Source organism: Hypanus sabinus, chromosome 21 (genome assembly GCF_030144855.1).
Source record: "Hypanus sabinus isolate sHypSab1 chromosome 21, sHypSab1.hap1, whole genome shotgun sequence".
NCBI classification, from domain to species: Eukaryota; Metazoa; Chordata; class Chondrichthyes; order Myliobatiformes; family Dasyatidae; genus Hypanus; species Hypanus sabinus.
Window position 1 is genome coordinate 44,472,696 of NC_082726.1, and position 19,513 is coordinate 44,492,208.

Genomic DNA, 19,513 nt, shown 5'->3' on the forward strand with positions numbered 1-19,513 from the left:
AATTGTTGCCACAGCTCTTGGAATAGATTGAGGTTTCCATGAGTTGTTAACTGCTGTCTCTAAATACAGGGGCTCCTTGTCCCAGATGACGAGTCACCCCATGTGTCATCACTCTTCCCATATTTAAACAACTTTCCTCCTTTCTTGCAACTACCCCTAATCTCCAAATCAGTGTTTATTTTATTTACTTAGAGATACAGCATGGTAACAGGCCCTTCTTGCCCAATGAGCCCATGCCACACAATTTCAGCCTTGTGACCAACTAACCTACCAACTTGTAATGTGTGAGGAATCCGAGCACCCTGTAGGAAACTCACTGCAACTGAACTGACCTGCATCTGGACTGGGTTTACTGTAGAGGGGCAAAACTACATGGCATGGACAAGGTAGGGAGCCTACTTCTGTGCCGTACAATCCACAGCTCAGCCCCATGGGTGAGGGTTACTGCAGCTGACTGTCCAGCAGATGGCGGTGTCTGTGAGACTCAGGTTGTGATGCTCCAAATAGGGTCACCTTTGCTTTCAAGGAATTGTCACCATGACGATTCCTTGAAAGTTAAGATGATCCTATCTGGTGACTGCTAGTTTCATGCTCCAAATATGGAGGATGATCACATTTCAATTTAAGAGGAGCAGAGACAAGGACAGAGAGAATGGATGAAATTGGTCCCAATTCAGTAGGACAACTCAAATGCTTCTCTCAAGGTTCTGTGAACCCACCAGTCCGATGCCCAGTCTACTGCTGGCACTTGACAAACCTGCCCTTCCAAGACTCTTCAGTGATGATGGCTCATTATCCACATAAATGCCCATTATGTGAATAGAACTGTGCTGTGGAGATCCACATATCTGGCTCAGACCAACTTCTTTGAGGACCTTACATAACTACAACAAGGCAATCATGCAAAAAAGTTGGGGTTAGAATTTTCTCATGCTACAAAAAAAATCTCAATGACCTACCCACACAAAAAAAAAACCTTCAATTGTATTAAAGTATGTATGCTATATGAATGGCTATTTGAAGGGAGATCATGGAAACAATATCACCCAGACTATAAGCAATAGTTTCTTTAAAAAAAAGAGATATAGCATGGTAACAGGCCCTCTGGTCCAATGAGGCTGCACTACACAAATACACCCATGTGACCAATTAACCTATCACCATGTACATCTTTGGAATGTGGGAAGTAACCGTAGAAAACCTACGCAGTTACGGGGAGAACGTACAAACTCATTACAGACTGTGACGTAATTGAACCCAGATTGCTGATGATGTAGTAGCATTATGTTAACTGCTACAAAACCATGCCACCCTCATGGAAAAAGACAAGGATCTGTAACAGATCTAAGGATTTAAGTTCTTTTTTAAGTTTTTTTTTAATGAACAACCTATTTCATGTGCTTTGCTAGAAATAAACAAACTCTATAACTTAATATCATCTCTGCCATGACTAAATCATTATAGAATTGTTTAAGAAAATAAAAGTGCCTTGAGATGTCCTTTCCTGAAAATTTATATTCCCCAATCTTAGTCTAGCCGACAGACATAGGAAGTGGAAGAAATATAAGGAGAGGTAGCCATCAATCCTTGAACAGCAAAGAAATTACCATTATTCTACAAGAGGTTAAAAGAAAATCACACGGCATTCAGTTTAATAAATGGAACTGAGAAACATTCCTAAAGCGAGTGTTTCTATGTGGTGTCCGTTGTCCAAACTGAACCCTGCAGTCCCAGGATGTGATTGCCTTCGTAAGGGGGTTGACTTCTACATCTTTATCCCCAGCATTTTGCAGAAATGGGCCAGACTGGGGTCAACTTTGAAACATTACTTCTCAAGATTTCTCATCAACTCCTATTTTCCAAATGCATTTCATTTGGGGAAAGAACATTAAGGAAGGAAAGCAAGAATGAAGAAAATGGATGCAATGCCAATTTTTTTTTAGTAAAGGAATGATAATAATATTTATTCTTTAGGGCTTTTAAAAATTATTTGGTTGTTTTCCATTACTGAATGAAATATAATATTCCAGATTCGTACTAATATGTATTGAATCATTTTAATGTACTTGCCATCATTTACTAATTATACAAAAAAAAAACAGAGAAGACTGCACCACTGCAGCACCCACTTCTATCACAGACCCTAAGATGTACACTAACTTTGAAAATAGAATATTGGTGCATCTTTCCGAAGACAAAAAAGGAAGCCCTTCAGGAAAGTAGGAATTCACCATGTTATTACATAGGTGTAGAGAGACAATTGTAGGATGTTTGATAGAACCTGACATCTAGTCAGGTTGGTCTAGTCTGTGTACTACCAAAAGCCGCTGGTGACTAGCTTACTCAAGGAAAAGAAAGCCTAAAAAATGACTTGGAGATCTACAGCTTCAGAATTGCAGAATAATGACAGAGCCAGCTAACCAAATTATGCAGAGTTCACACCTTGGAAAGACAATATATTACTCTTTGGTAGTTTCATAGAATGCAACTAATAACAGCTCCATTAAAACAACATTATTTTTCCAATTTATAGGAAAGAAATGCTGAAATCAACCAATACCAAAAGACAAAATAATTAGCTTATATTCATTAAATATATTTTCCATGTTGGAAATTGAGAATCCAATTAATAATGCACAAATACACATTCACATTTCTTTCTTATTTTTTTTCATTCAAAGATACAGCATGGTAACAAGTCTTACCAGTCCAACAGGCCCACAGTGCCCAAATAAACCCAAGTGACCAATCAACTACTAACCCATCCACTTTTGGAATGTGGGAGGAATCCAGAGCACATGGAGGAAACCCACACAGTCATGGGAAGAACATACATAGTCCTTACAGACAGCTGCAGAATTGAACCCGGGCCAAAGGCACTGTAGTAGCATTACATTAACTGCTACACTACTGTGCAAACTCTCATTTGCTTCATCACATGAATCATCACATAACCTATTATACAACTTGATTGCTGTATATTACAAGTTCTTTAGGAGGTAGGGTGGATCAATATCATATCTCAAACTGATGACTCTTACTGGGTCACTGCAGAGACACAGGAAAAGGAACTCCTTTTTTCGTCAGGTAATACCCGAAGGGGGCGGAACTTAGGATGAAGCTGCCCAACGGCAACTCCTTTACTCGCATCTTTGGAAGCAGCTCTATTTCTGTCTTTAATATCACTTTTTTCCTTTTCAAGGTTCTTTTGAATACCCTGACCTGGAGTAAAATTCTGACTTTGGTTCTTTGTGGAACCACTTTGTGGACCTGCTCTCAGGGCCTCACGACCGGCTGCTTTTCGATATGCCAAGGACGTGGCCTGGAAGACTAGTGCACCCTCAGAGTGCCAGAGTGCTTGGTGGGGGTGCCGATGCTTTTTTGCTGGTTGGGGGGGGGGGGTTGTTGCTTTGCTGCTGCTTATGCATGGGAGGGGGGTCTTTGGGGGTCTAACATTTAACTGTCATTCATTCTTTGGGGCACTCCTCTGTTGTCATGGATATTTGTGAAGAAAAAAATTTCAGGATGTATATTGTATACATTTTTCTGACATTAAATGTACCTATTGAGGTAGTAGAGTATTGCAGGAGAGACAAGAGACAACAGATCTGGAGCAGCAACCTGCTGGACGAATAGTGGGTTGAAGAGTATCTGCATGGAATAGGATCTGTTGACGGTGTGGGTCAAATCGTCCAGCAGGTTGCTTGTTGCTGCAGCGTATTGTTTCCCGTTGTACTCCCCCGTGTCGACTTCAATGGAAGCAAGTTTTGGAAGGTGTTAACTTGTGCTTGAATTGCACTAGGTTCTCCTACAAGGACTGGTACAAATTAAAGGTTAATAACAACCAATGAACCAATCTCTTAGTGGCAGTCTATAACAGATGGAATGAGAGCACCATGTTGCTCATTCTGACAGAATACCTCACCGCTGTAGCACATACCTGGAACTCCTCTGCGACCATGTCTTCCTTTTTCTCCTGGTGGCCCTAGGAAGAAACACGGAACATTAGTATAATTGTTAACAAATGGGGAGCCAAGAATTATCAGACTATAGCTGTAACACAACCTATCTAAGGTAACCATTAGAATGGAAAGTAGAGTCCAAACTTAACTAATCAAGTTTTTATTAGGAGATCTAGCTGCTTTAAAGCCCTTTCAGATCTTGAGTTAGGAATGTTCTTCATGAAGGAATGCACTTTAACACCAATGTTTCTCGAAGTTTAAATGCAGTTATAGAATTCCAATAGCTTGTAATAACAAGCTTGTATTTTACATATTGCTGTCCTTCATATTTTGAAATACAATAAATACAATAATTGTTTTTAATGACCCTGGGCTTTCCTGGATTATTGATTAGCTGGCACAGGATCAAGATGATTTAATCTCAGACAGATAACATTTCTTGACTTACACTCTAATAAATCATTAAGCAGAAAGAAGGGAGTCTTTTCCAAAATTATAATCACATTTTCAAACCAATATCCATCTACTGCATGTTGCATGTAAAATTTTATTTCCCGAAACACACCTCCACAGCCTTTCACATGAAAGCAACATTTAAAACACAAGAGTCCTCTAAAATAAATTGCATACACATTAGAAACTGTTATAAAAATTCCTGATTATAGGGAATGCTGTTTAAGCTCCTGAACCTCAGAGTCACATATCGCCAATACATGAATTGTGTAATGGTATACCATTTAGAATAAACATCAGCTTTGCTAAATTTGAGGTGCTAAGTAGAACTCTGTCTATTAAAAGTGGACACTTATTTATTCTGCAGGTTTCTATTATTCCAATCAAATAAATTACTGATCAAAGCATGAGGAAGTAAAGTTAATAAAGGCACCCCTTAAACTTAGAGCAATTTTATTGTGGTCATTCCTGGTCATGGCCTAAGTATAAATTTCATGTTGACAACACAATGAACAGCCCATTCATGGTTTGAAGGGCGCATAACAGTTCACCCAGTCTGGACTTACAGCTGGAATGTAACAATTAATATACTGATCTACTCTGTTTCTCATGAAGGAATGGTGGTTTTGGAAGGCTGAAGTGGAGGGTACAAATATTTTCACAACTCATTTTAAGATATTCCATCATCATTAAATGGAATCTGTCAAACTGAAAATATTGTGATCTGGAAAAACAGAAATTCAATTTCACTTCTAAGTATTGATGCAGCTATACAGAAGGCAAGACAGCGGCTATATTTCATAAGGAGTTTGAGGAGATTTGACTTGTCAACTAAAACACTTGGAAAACTACAAATGTACTGTGGAGAGCATTCTGACTGGCTGCATCACTGTCTGGTATGGGGGGTGGGGAGGGGGAAGGGCTTCTGCATAAGATTGAAATAAATTGTAGAAACGCGTAAAATTAGTCAGCTGTATCATGGGTGCTAGCCTATGTGGTATCCAAGATATCTTCAAGGTGCAGTGCCTTAGGAAAGCAATGTCCATCATTAAGTATCTCCACTACCCAGGACGTATCCTCTTCAAACCATTACTGTCGAAAAGGAGGTACAGAAGCCTGTAGGCACACAATCAGCGATTCAGGAACAGCTTTTTCTGCTCTGCCATCTGATTGAACCCATAAACACTACCTCACTACTTTTTTCATATCTTTTTTTTTGCACTATTCATCTTTACGTAATCTATTTAACAGATATTTAAGAATAGTACAGCACATTACAGGCCCTTCAGCCCACAATGTTGTGCTGACCCTCAAACCCTGCTTCCCATATAACCCCCACCTTAAATTCCTCCATATACCTGTCTAGTAGATATATAAGTACTTAATGTATCTCAGTTCTTTCCTCTATATTTATCATGTATTGCATTGTACTGTTGCCATAAAGTTAACAAATTTCACGACATGTTGGTGATATTAAACCTGATTCTGTGTTTAAACTGTTCTGAATTGTAAATGAATGGTCTGTTCACTGGATCTAAATGCACTGGACAACAAATTTTTTTGAAAGTGTTGCTTCCTCAGAAATGTTTTTGTTATGATAGACTGATTGAAGCTGACCACAAATAATTTCAGACTACTTGTATCATGTAGGAATTTGGAGAAATAATAACTTAATTTTTGTCGAATATAATATGTTTAATTGTATAACATTGTTGACTAAGCTAAAGAACATTTTGCTGATAATTTTCATTTGTATTCAGCGTTGAGGCTTCTCACTAAAGTGTCTAACAATAATCAGCCAGCATTGATGGATTCTAGTTGCCCTGATATAATTTCTCCGTGGTCGCAAAGTCCTGGTGAAATCTTTCACCGTGCTCATCACTGACAGCGCAAGGAAAGAGTATAAATGGGAATACAACAAATGTGAAGAGCCTAGACTTTGTCAACAATTTTACACCAAAAGTAGAGCTCATAAGCTTTCTTAATAAGAGGAATCATGCTCTGCTTTTGAGATTTAAGTGTATATTCGCCACAAATGTAACAGAAAGTATCGCGGCTGTTGCAATATTGGCAAAACATTTTGCTATCATAAATACTCCTGAAAATATAACTATATTGTACTGAATACACACAATATGCTATGTGCAAAGAGAATGCACATCAATGTGATCGCAAACTGATATACATGTAAACGCACTGCATTGTACAGTGTGTGTATCATGTGTTTATAACCTTTCTAAAACCTGTCCTGCTACGCAGCACCTGCTCTGCCTATGCATGCCTAGGCAAGATAGAAAACTTTTCAGCTTACATTGTGGGCAACATTTTAATTGACTTGAATTACGATTTGAAATAGCAAATATTGTGACTTTCATGATCAGTAGACCAAAATCCATAAGAAACACCCAAAAGTACTCAGGAAGCAAAATCCTTCTTGTCCTTGATATCTGCAATACTAAATAGTTAATTAATAACTCGAAAGATATTCTACACATTCCATTTAGGTGTCAATGTAAGATGATGCATCTAAGGGATTTTTTTTTCCCCAATGGCAGATTAAATTTTAATTCACACGTCAGGAAATATCCTGTTTTGTTTTTAGGGCGCTTGACATCCACTAATAGGTCATTTTGACATGTTCCCTCTGAATATGGGATCTGCCCCATCAGATTTCCTTCTGCATCTGCTCAGCTTAATACACAGTTGGTAGTAATAAAATTCTAGCCCATTGTGCTGAAAATGGGGTGGAGAGAAGGGTGGGAGAGAAGCATGTAGAATTTGATTACTAACTTCTTCCAATTATTTTCGATGCCTTCCAGTTTTACTGAGAGTGGAAGTGGGAGAATTATCTAATGCATCAGATTAGTAACACAGGTCACAATTCGAAATTTAGTAGTTTACTTGGAAAAACAACAACTGAAGTCAAAAAATGAACACCCACACATAAAAAACAAACACTAAAGGCATATTAAAAAATTCTAAGCCTGTCCTCAACCACAAGTATTCAAAACCTTATTCACAAAAGAGTCAAATTCATCCAGAAATACTTGATCCCAAACACATGTCCAAGCCATTATACATAAACCATCCAAGCCCACTACACAAAAAATATCAAAGACGTCCAGTGGATAATATTAAACATCTAGACAGAAAATATCAGAGGCTCATATGCACTCCAGTCCTTCTTCTGTGCACTGATTACTTCAGTCTTTTATTCACCACATGTGCAAATGAGGCAGTTTTAGGCTCAACTCCTTTAACATTTTACACCTGCAGTTCTAAAAGAAGCTGGAATTGGCTGGAAGTTCTAACAAAGGGTCTAAATGATCTGATGCACTTGTGAACTCCTGAGGGATTCAGCGAACAAATCTCTCGAGCGTGCAGGTACAGCCGGGACAGCCATTGATGGGAGTGGACACTCTGTCGAGGTCCGATAGCAGAAGACAAACCCATGGTTGGCTCCATTACTCTGCGCCGATTAAAGCATGAAGGAAGGTTAAAATAATTAAGGATGAGAGCAGAAAATGAACACTTGCTCAGCAACTACTGTCTGCTCCCTCTCTTCTTGTTACTACTGGCTGTTGGGAGGTATAGTCTTGAGTCCCACATCACCAAGTTCAGGAGCAGCAGCTGCCCTGCATCCATTAGGCTCCTGGACGGGCTTCACCCTCCTCAACACTGAACGGGCTCTGCAGTTCATGTGCCCTGTGTTTTTATTTATTTTGTTTTTACTGTTGGTGCGATTCGTCCTCTTTTGCAAATTGGATATGTGATATTCAGACAGTTCAATTGGTTTAGTGAATTCCATTGTGTTTCTTTGTTTTGTGAGTGCTTGCAAGAAGATGAATCTCAAGGTTGTATATGATATACTGTACATACTTTGGAAATAAATCTGAACTTTGAAAGGTTAGAAGATTAACTCTGCTTTTCTCTCCCGATACTGCCTGATCCACTGAGCATCTCCAGCACTCTTTTTCTTTTTAATAATTCATTATGAGTTATATGTATAAATAACTGAATTGTATACATCAGCACGCTACCACTTGATACATATCCACCTCACTTTAAGTAAACTCAAAGTTACAGCCTCATTTCAGGATCCTGTATCTTCTTTGAATTGATTTAATGTTTTGAAGTTACAAAACATTACAGTTAGTCCATGGGTACTGTATCAGACATTTAATCTACATAAACCAGCTTTCTACTGAAGATTTAGTAGTCTAGTTCAATAAGCTAAGGTGGTCAAATACTTCTGTGGATTAGAAGGGCTGAGATAAATACCAAGAGCTGCCTTTACAATCACAAGCAACCATGGAACATTTCTGAATACCCAGGATGTAAATTTGCTAGAAAAAATGCAGTTAAAACAAATAGCAGATGTGTAAATTCATTCTGTTTTAAAAATACAAGGAAAAGATTTCCTGAAGAAAACTGGAAGCACATTCTTCATAAAGAGATTAACAGCCTTTTTATTGCCCTGCAATGTAAACAGACGTCAGATGCCATAGGCAAAGCCTCACTGAAAAGATTGGTTAATGTTGAATTGTGTTGATTTGAAACAGCAAAACTGTCGATAAGTGTGAAGCCTGCAGTATTGTTTTTCAAGATAAAATGCATTTAACAACATGGTAATATTTTCAGTAAGAAACAAACCCTTGGACAAACCCAGTGGATTGAGTAGCATCTGTGGAGGTGAAAGAAATGGCAATATTAGGTTAGGGGTCACACATCAGGACAGAGTGAGGAGGGAGGGTAGTCTGTGTGAAGAGATGGAGGGGAGCAGGAGAGGGACTGAACTGTGATAGATTGATACAGGAGGAGTGTAGATAGAATCAGATTTGTTGGGGGCGGTGTGGAGGAGGAGGAGAGAGTGATGAGCAGGGACATGAAAGTTAATGGCACTGAAACCAGATACATATGGAAGGTAATAATGAGGGAGAGATGGACAGATGGAACCAGATGGGGAAGCAGATCTGGAGGGTGAAATGTGAGTAGTAACAAGATAGAAGCAAGGGTGAGAGGGGGGATGCAACTGGTGAAGGAGGGCTGGACAGGGAGTATAGAACAGGGAACAACATGGGAGGACTGGGGATGGGTCAGGAGTGAGAGATGGGAACACAGGGGACTTCCACTTTTCCTGAAAATAGGGAAGTCAATGCTCATAAAATTGAGTGGTTGACTACCCAAGTGGAATATGAGATGTTGTTCTCGTAGTCTGCATTTGGCCTAGCTCTGGTAAGGAAGCAGGAGCAACAGGCCAATGTTGGAATGGGAAGGAGAGTCAAAATGGCTTGATTTCGGTATTTTCAGATTGCTAAAGATTGCAGTTTTTTTTTGCCATAATTGCAGGTTAGCATCCCAACAAGGAGAAACTAGAACTCTTGAACCTATGATTCACCTTTTCACTTTAACCAGTGAAAGTTATAGCTGCAGTACAAAAATGTAGTAAAGTCCAACAAGCCTTGAAGAAGGGTCTCGACTCAAAACGTCAACTATTTGTTCATTACATAGATGTTGCAGAGTTCCTCCAGCATTTTATGTACGTAGCCTCGAACGTAGAGTGAGCTTTGGCTTGGAAATGCCTCATACAGGGAACTGGCTTGAAGGTACAATGTTGAACTCCCCTTCAATGCAAACTCCAGCGATGACTGAGCACATTGCAAAATGTATGGAAAATATTAGAAAAATCAGCCCATTTAACAACCGGCAGATGAGAAGAGCACTTAAAAAGATTTCAATATAAAAAAAAATTAACTCACTACAAAATAGTATATATGCTGATTCTCCACTTTATTAAGTAGCTTCAGTATTTCCATGCGTACAGTTTTGTACTTCCTGTACCTAATAAGGTGGCGACTTGTATACATTCACGGTTTTTCTGCTGCTCTAGCCCATCCACTTCAAGCTTTGAAGTGTTGTGCATTCAGAGATGCTCTTCTGCACACCACTGTTGAAATGTGTGGTTATTTGAGTTACTAACGCATTTCTGTCAGCTGGAACCAGTTTGGCCAATTTCCTCTGATCTCTCCAACTAACAAGGCATTCTCACCCGCAGAACTGCCACTCACAGGAATTTTTTTTTTGCACCATTCTCTGTACACTCTAAACTCTGCTGTATATCCTAAGAGATCAGCAGTTTCTAAGATAATCAAGCCACCTCGTCTTGCACTATCAATTACTCCAAGGTCAAAGTCACTGAGATCACATTTCTTCCCCAACAACAACTGAACCTCTTTACTATATCCCCATGCTTTTATACATTGAGTTGATAACACAGGATTGACTGAATAGATATTTGCATTAACGAGCAAGTCTACAGATGTTCCTAATAAAATGACCACAGAATGTATATATTTTTCTCTTCTATAAGGGCTGAGCAGTTCTTTAAGGAAAGAATGAACAGGTTAGGATTCTAAGAAGGAACTGGGAAATGATCCTTAATATTATGCAAAGTCTCTTTAGAGTAAATGCAGGACAGAGTATTAATAGGAGCTGAAATAAGACACTCAATCCTTTAAGTCTTCTCCACCATTCAAGAAGATGATGGCTGGCCTGAACATTCATTTTAAATCTACTTTTTGGCCTGATCTCCTTAACCCTTCATTCTCCTGCTGCCCAGAGATAATTCACAAATGTCAAAGGAGAATATTCTTCTCTTTTCAATTGTAAATGGGGATTTCGTTATTCTGCAGCTTTTCCCCGACTCCAGATTTCCCCCATAAGGGGCAACATTCTGACAGGATCTGACAACTCTCTCATCTCTCATTCAACTAAACTCCATGAAGTATAGAAGCATTATAATTCAACATTTCCCTAAAAAGAAACCTTCATCTCCAGAAGCATTCTTATAAACCTTCGCCGTACCATTTCCAAGGGAAGTATATCCTTCCTTAAATAAGGAGGCCACAGCTATGAAGAAGTTCAAGTGTAATCCTGCCAGATACATGTACAACCATAGCCCTGCTTTTGTACTCCACTGCTCTTACAAAAAATGACAATACTATGTAGCTATGTGCATATACGAAGACAGTTTCAATTCTGGCATTCATTAGTATTTTAACCATTTGAACAATACCCTGCTTTTGTATTCCTGTTGCCAACATACATAGCTTCACATTTCTCCGCATCATAACACATCAATTCTCTTGCTCCTCACTCATTAGCCTGTCCATTTCCCTTTAAAGACCTTGTATGCACTTCTGTTACAGCCATAAAACTGATTATTATGATATACTTGTTTCTACAATTTGAGTCATGAACATTAACTATAAATGCCACAGCATTTCTGTGTCATGCCACACATCATAGCTCATCACTATGAGAATTATCCATTTATTCATACATTTTGCTTTCTGTTAGATATCTAATTCTCCATCCTGGGTTATGTATTATCATTAGTCCCCTATCTTGCAGTGAATTTAATTTCCAACACCCACCAATATCTAAATAAATCACATCAATTGGCTTCCCTTTATTGATCCTCTAATTACATCTTTTATATTTTACAAACAAGATTTCCCTTCCATGAAACCATGTTAACTGCCCAATCATATGATAATTTATTGAAGTGTTTGGCTACCACCTTCTTAACGAACAAGGTAGACGTTTCAGATACTGAAGAATTTAAACATGTATAGACCAATAAGAACCTTTATGTTCACCTGAATAGGCAGATGGGGACGTACTCATCAGTATTTTCCACCATTGTAGTGCTCTAACAGTGCTGAATTACGGTAAATACATGACATTGCCTGTACAAATAAGATGAGTGCATTTACCGAATCAATACAACTGGAGATTCAGTCATTGAAAAAATACTAACAATCTGATTTTTATAAGCAGCATGAATAATGTGCGAGAGGATATTATTTAAATTTAGAAGTTTGGATAAGAGTAGACAATTATTTTTACTTGTTCTCCAGATGAGGGAGCCATGACGAGGTCAATGTTAATTGCCTATTATCAATTGTTCTCGAGAATATGGTGGTGAGCAATGGTCTTGAAGCACCGGCAAATCTGAGAGAGGTTCTACCAACGATGAAGGAAAGACTCTGCCTCGAGTGACTCAAAAAACAAACTGCTGGAGAAATTCAGTCAATTGAGCAACATCCATGGAGGCAAAAAGACAGTCAATGTTCTGAGTTCCTGCACAAGGACTGACCGTGAACAGGTGATAGACTGTATAAAGACACAGGGAGGGAGCAGGAAATGAACCAAATCTGGTAGGCTATAGATGGATAGGGGGATAATAGGCAGATGGAGCCTGGTGAGGGAGGTGGAGGTGAGAGTTTAAAGATAGAACTGTTGAGTGATAGATGAAAACAGATGAGGAAACAAGTAACTATAAGCAGACGGGGAGAGGGAGGGGAAAGCAGAGGCTAAAGCAGGAATCTAATGCAGAATCCCATCAAGAAGGAATGATGGGAAGATGTTGGAGGGGACAGAAGACAGCTAGGAGTGTAGGTGATGGGCAGATGGACATGGGAATGGTGAACAAAGGGAAAGAGAACCATGTATGACCTGTTTGACTTCCAGGTGGACTTCACCTGATGCTTATGTCCTTTTCAGCAACATTGGTCACAGATCTGAATAAGGCACTTTGTAAATAAAACTATGTTCCATCCACCAGAACAAGCAGGATCTCTCAGTGGCCACCCATTTTAATTCCACTTCCCATTCCCATATATCCATCCATGGCCTCCTCCACTGTCATGATAAGGCCACATTTAAGTTGGAGGAACGCCTTAAATTCGGTTTGGTTAGCCTCCAACCTGATGGCATGAACATCGACCACAAACTTCTAGTAATGCCTCCCCACCCCCTCACCATTTCCCACCCCCTCTTCCCTTCCCATTGCCTCCCTTGGATGCTCCTCTACCCCCTTTTTTCCCTTTCTCCATGGCTTTCTGTATCATTCACCAATCCCCTTCCTAGCACTGATTCACTCCCCCCAACACCAAGTTTCACCTATTACCTACTGTCGTTCCCCCCCCCCCCCCCCCCCACCTTTCAAATCTACTCCTTAGCTTTTTTTCTCCAGTCCTGCCGAAAGGTTTCGGCCTGAAACATTAACTGTACTTTTTTCCATCGACGCTGCCAGGCTTGCTGAGGTGCTCCGGCATTTTGTGTGTGTGTTGCTGCTAGATCTCCTGTAATGAGGGAGCCCAACAGGATGTCAGAAAATGATTCTGCGACATCAAAAAGACCAAAGGAAACTAGAGAACTAGAAGCAGCAAGACATGTCAAAGGCCCTCTTCACATAAAAACATTTCATAATTTTCACAGCATCGTCAACAGTTAACCAACAAGACCTCCAATGAAAATTGAAGCTTCTTGATCCCACAGGGATTGGCTCAGTGGTACAAATGGTAGAGCTACTGTCCAACCTCTGCTGCTGTCTGTGTGGTGTTTCCACATTCTCCCTATGACTGCACAGAATAAAAAGTGCGCAGTGTGTTTGCAAACTCAAGTGTTCCCATGCTGTATCACCTTATGACTTAAATTTCAACCTGCAATTAACCACAAAAGAACTGGAAATGTAATTTTAAAATCGCTGACAAATTTTCATTCAATAGAATACGTACACAATGCTGGAAGGACTCAGCAGGCCAGGCAGCAACCGTGAGAAAAGAGTAGCCAATGTTTCGGGCTGAGACCCTTCATCACAGGAATGGGGGGGAAGAGAGGGCCGAAGCCCAGTAATAGAGATAGGGGAATTAGGAGGTAGCAGGGGAATAGGACAGGCGACAGAACCCCGCGGCAGCACTGACTGTCCCGGCCATAGGATCCCGGTCTGAGCCGGACCCGGAGCTGGGGCCTCCGGAGCTTATAGCACGCAGGGCATCAAATCTGTGGTCAGAGTCCGGAAAGAGAGAGAGTTCATGGCCCGCCAGGGGCTGGAGCCCATATCTGTGGTCCGAGTCCGGAGCGGGAGAGTTCATGGTTCAGGGTATTTCATTCAAATACCCTGTAACATTTGCAATAACGCTATGAAGTTGGTTATGAAGTTTATTGCGAAACAAGTTTAATTACTGAGCAGTAAAGTTATCTGAATTTTACTAATTTGGAACAAGCCAAATCCAAGATACCTACAAGAATCAACTGTGGAGAGCCAATTTCAAAAGTTCCAAATCTAAACTTTGATAAGCGAATCCAAAATTCAATGCCAGGACATAGGAAAGGAGAGAATTCCCCATGGTGCATATAGTTAGTTAATATACCTCTTCTACTTGGAATTCTATGTACAAGTGAAGAGAACTGAATCAAATTCCATTTTCCTTTAATCAGTGTAAGCCAGAACTGAGCGACTAGCACCCACAATTCACTGCAAATCAACAGAAAGTCTGTGTAAGGGAGCACTTCCAGCAATAAAAGTTGATTTGATCATGGAGGAGGTCTGCAAAGATCAGGACCACCGTGATCCCCAAACCCCAGAGAGTAGCATACAATGGAGGTTTCTGTGAGGTCATGAAATGATCTCCTGTAATGAGGGAGCCCAACAGGATGTCAGAAAATGGTTCAGCGACATCAAAAAGACCAAAGGAAAACACTGCAGTGAGATGCTTGGCTTGTGCAGTACCAGAGGGGGAGAACACCCACCTTGAGAACACCGGTACCTGCTGAGGTTTGGAGTGGCCAAACTGTTTTTAATGGAATGTTTGTTAAAATCTGCAGCTTAGGACACTGATAAGCCCCAGGGATCCAAGTGAGTGATTCAACATTAATTCGAGTGCAACAATCCGTTGAAGCATGCCGCTTCAAGGATTATAATGATCACTACCAAGTGGCTTTCACCCTTACTTTTGACCCCAAGAACTGCTTGAATGATCTTAATGTCTAATGGCTCCTGACCGTAAAGCTATCTTGGACTGCAGCATCAACGACGTCAAACATATTAGAGTTCAATGTTCACTCATGACCAAATTCTGCAAATTTGTCATTCACAACTGCTTTATGTCAACTATGGGGAATTAATACAAGCTGGACTGTTTCAATGACACACCATATATGGCAGTCTGAGGCACAGCCTCAGTACAGTATCTCCAAAAATCAAATAACTTTGGATTCTTACCTAATTAAGTAATATAATGATTCTTATGGGAACAATATATTTTCCAAGTTTGAACATGAAGATCTATTTAAAAATGTTAAATTATGAAAAACCAACACTACTCAGTATGAAGCATATGAAATACTTTAAATCCTCAACATTAAACCTAAAATCCTTGTCAGGTGGCAAAGGATTGGAATTGGAAAAACTGAGTGGCTCAAGCTTGAAGAAGCTTATGATACCAATTAAGAATTGGTTATTTCGTTATCTTCCAGATAAATGAGAAATTGTTCTTATCAAACAAAATGGTAGAAAAAAAGTGACAAATTTCATTACATGCAAAATGAAATGAAATGCATAATAACCAAAACAAGCCAACTCCAACTCGGGCAATGAGCATAGCATAAAGGATACTGGTATAAAATACCAGTCATCCCTAGGTAACAGCAGCAAACTGTTCATAACCCGAACTTTTCCAAATCAGAAGTGCGGCCGTGAAACGAATTCCAAGCCAGCAGATTATTTCTGCAATCTTGCAACAGTCAGCAAATTCACAAGAGTGCTATCCTAAATTTGCATTTATATGTACGGGCTGTACCTACGCTGCCATTCATAAGCTGTAGAGGACCTGTACTCTGGACATAGTTCAAGATTTCCCCACAGCTTAGATAACACGTGGAACAGACTGACAGAGAATGTGATTGATCTGAGGCCAAGTGACACCTCTAAAAGGCCCTGGTGTTGAGAAAGACTGAGGATTACAGAGGTATTAATAGCAATGCTTAACTCTTCACAGGGAGCAGAAGGAACTTGGTATTCCTAACAGTAAGATCAACAGTTTGTGTTGGTGAGGGGCAGTATCAGTAAAATAATGTCCATGACTAAAGAGTCATATATAACCTCTGGGAAATGGTTTTAATGAGATGAGCAATCTTTTCCAATGTTCTTAATTCCTTGTACAATCTGCTTTGGCAAATAAATTGCTCTCCAATTCCAAATATCTGAACTGCCACACTATATTTGTGTAAAGGAATCTGCAAAGTGCCTTCAAGTGCATCACTGGTTCTGGGGCAGAGGTTATAAACTAATCCATTTCAAAATGTTAATTTTTGAACATTTAATTTTGAAGGTTGCTGTTTTGTTCAGGAAAATGTTATGTAGGAAGAGCACTAACACTGAAATTTAGGGAGAAGATGGTGCATGGGTTTTGAAGGTTTAATGTTTTCTCCCACCCTGAAGGTATCTAATTAATGGAAATAAACATCCAGTAAAAACCTTTACAATAGCTTTTGTTCCATTCACTGTATTCAAAATGTTCTAAGCTGTGAGATTCCTCCCAAAATTAATAAACTCTTCATATATTGTCTGTAATAAAAACAAGTGCACTACGCTACAGCTTTTACAGAGCATTCATCAACTTCAATTTAGTAAAAGAATTTGTAGCGGAGAAAAAAAAAATAAGACCAGAAGAAAAAGAGAAGTCCATTTAATGCAACATGTTTGATCAGCCATTCAGTTAATTTCTTTTCTTGAACTGTGCACATTGACATTGGCTCCATATTCTTAACATACAACAAAGTACAATGCCCTGGCAAAGGAAGGTAAGAATAACGTATGCCTTCATTACTCCCCTATCCATCCGCATGGCATTTCATGTCGGTGTAGGTTTACTCCTGAGGGAAGTGGATCTCTGTATACTTTAGGGTCTTGTATACTTCACTCTTACATTTGTCTCATGCTTGACTAGATTAGATTCCATCTCTCATTCTCTGCTTGATGAATGTAGCAGAACTGATACCAACTAATCTCATTAGAATTTTATAAGATTTATTTTTGTTCTCTCTTAGTCAGGTACAACTTGTCTTATCACTGCTATGTCCTTCAGCAATTTTCCTCATCTCTGCAATTCCACCAATTTTTCTGCCATCCATAACTTGCTACAGACCACCTACATTTTTGTCCAAACCATTCACATATACAGTGGATTCCAGTTAATTCAGACAGCCGCCTATTTGGGACAATTCTTAAAGAACAAAAACAAATCGGGAAAATTGCTGGGATTTCCGCCATTTATTTAGGATACTGTGCCGCTTACTTGGGACAGGAGACTTACCAAGTCGGTTCTAACGAGAGTCAGTCACATGCACGTGTCTGGCAGTTAGCTGCTACTCTGCGCTTAGAGAGAACACTCTTTAAATAGCCTCAGTGGCAGTGATTCTTGTCACTGAGAGTTGGCCAGAAATAAGCAGCAAGACAAATTCTGAACTGTTTTACATTTTTATAGTACTGTGGTATCATTGTTAACGTTCTTATTTTTTCTGTATTTTATTTAATTACATAATTTCTTGCTCAGTTTGTCTTTTTTTTATATCTTTGTAACTATCTCCATGAGTCTTCAGCTAATTGGGGCAGCTGCTTAAATGAGCCAAAATGTACTTGTCCCAATTAACCAGAATCCATTGTATTAATAACACCACAATACTGTTAAACTATGTATTATTATTAATTCTGAATGGTTATCAATGGAAGAATTCATCCAGTATACACAATGAACAAAATCAGCAGAGACACCTAGTACAGATAATGAACTGCCTTCATACAATGCTATTAATTATTGTATTGTGGCGACCCACTTCCTAGCGCACTCGAACCGGCTCACAAATAGCCAGCGCACCGGCATAAAGGCCAATCCCAAAAGGGCGCCAGGTCTGCTTCACTAACAAAGGGATAAGCTCGTGCGGGACTGTGAATACGTGCCTCCTATAGCATCCGCGCCCGGGGAGGGCGGGATCAGGGAGGTTTTAAAACAAAGCCGCGAAGTTCAAATAGAATCTTCTTTAACTGCAGTTTACCGACTCCGTGTCATTATTTCAGCGCTGTGTGTAGCACACCGCTACAGTATCCTCCAAATCTTCATTTTTATTGTAACATTCGAGCTCAACAGAGATCCCAGCACTGATCCTTGTGGAATACTAATAGTCACAGAGATCCACACAGAATATCACCCTCCATCCACTGCCATCTATCTCCAGGCTAATTTAGAATCCAACCTACCTATTCACTTTGACTTAATCCCCTGGAGTAGTCTACCATGAAGGACCTTGTCCAATGCTTTAATAAAGTCCATGTAAACAACTTCCATTGCCTGAGCCTCATCAACCATCTTCATGACCTTCTTAAAAGTCTCCATCAAATCTGAGACTGGACCTCCTCTGCACAAAGCCCCACCTGCCATCCCAAATAAGTCCATGTCATTCAAAATACGAGTAAATCCTGTCCCTAGGCAACTTCAATAATTTCCTTCCCACTAAATTAAGGCTCAGTGAACTACAGTTTTCTGAATTATCCAAAATGCCCTTCGTAAATAAAGGAATGACATTGCTTGTTTTTCAGCCCTCAAAAATCTCACCTGTGACCAGAGATGATACAAAAATTTCTCTCAAGAACCCAGATATATCCTTTCTTGGCTTCCTTGATGTCCTGGGATACATCCCATCAGGGTCTGGGGACTTATCCATCTTAATGTTCTTCAAGAGAATGAACACCTCCGGCCTCTCAATATCTACATAAAACAACATATGTCTCCCTGATTCCACATTTAATTCATGTAATTCCTATTGAATATTAATATCAAGTACTTAATTAGTATCTCACATACTTATTCCAGCTCTAGGCATAAATTTCCTCCGTGATCCTTGATTGGTTCTACCGTCTCTGTAGTTTATCCTCATGTTTCTAATATACAGGATAAAGTGTCTTGAGATTGTCCTTATTCTAAGTTGCCAAGGCCATTTCAGGTCTACTTTTAGCCCTCTTGATTCCATGTTTCTTTCTTTTTTCCTTTATATTCCTAAAAGGCCTCACCCAATTTCAGCTACCTACACCATACATATGCTTCCTTTTCCTTTTTGACTAAACTTACAACACCTCTTGCCATCCAAGGTCCCCAAACCTAGCCATCCCTATCTTTCATCTTCATAAGAACATGCTGGTCTTGAATTCTAACCAGATGGGTCTTTTAAAAACTCCCACATGTCAGATGTGGATT

The 19,513-nt window shown here is 39.6% G+C and overlaps 1 protein-coding gene across 1 annotated transcript in view; it reads right to left on the minus strand.

Annotated features, from left to right (window-relative positions):
• The window catches only part of LOC132378998 (collagen alpha-1(XXIII) chain-like), a 126,585-nt gene that overhangs the window by 634 nt on the left and 106,438 nt on the right, over positions 1 to 19,513 (minus strand). Inside the window, exon 3 of the mRNA XM_059946431.1 lies at positions 3,941 to 3,985. Within this exon, the coding sequence (XP_059802414.1) occupies positions 3,941 to 3,985 (45 nt within the window). The remainder of the gene's footprint in view (positions 1 to 3,940; positions 3,986 to 19,513) is intronic.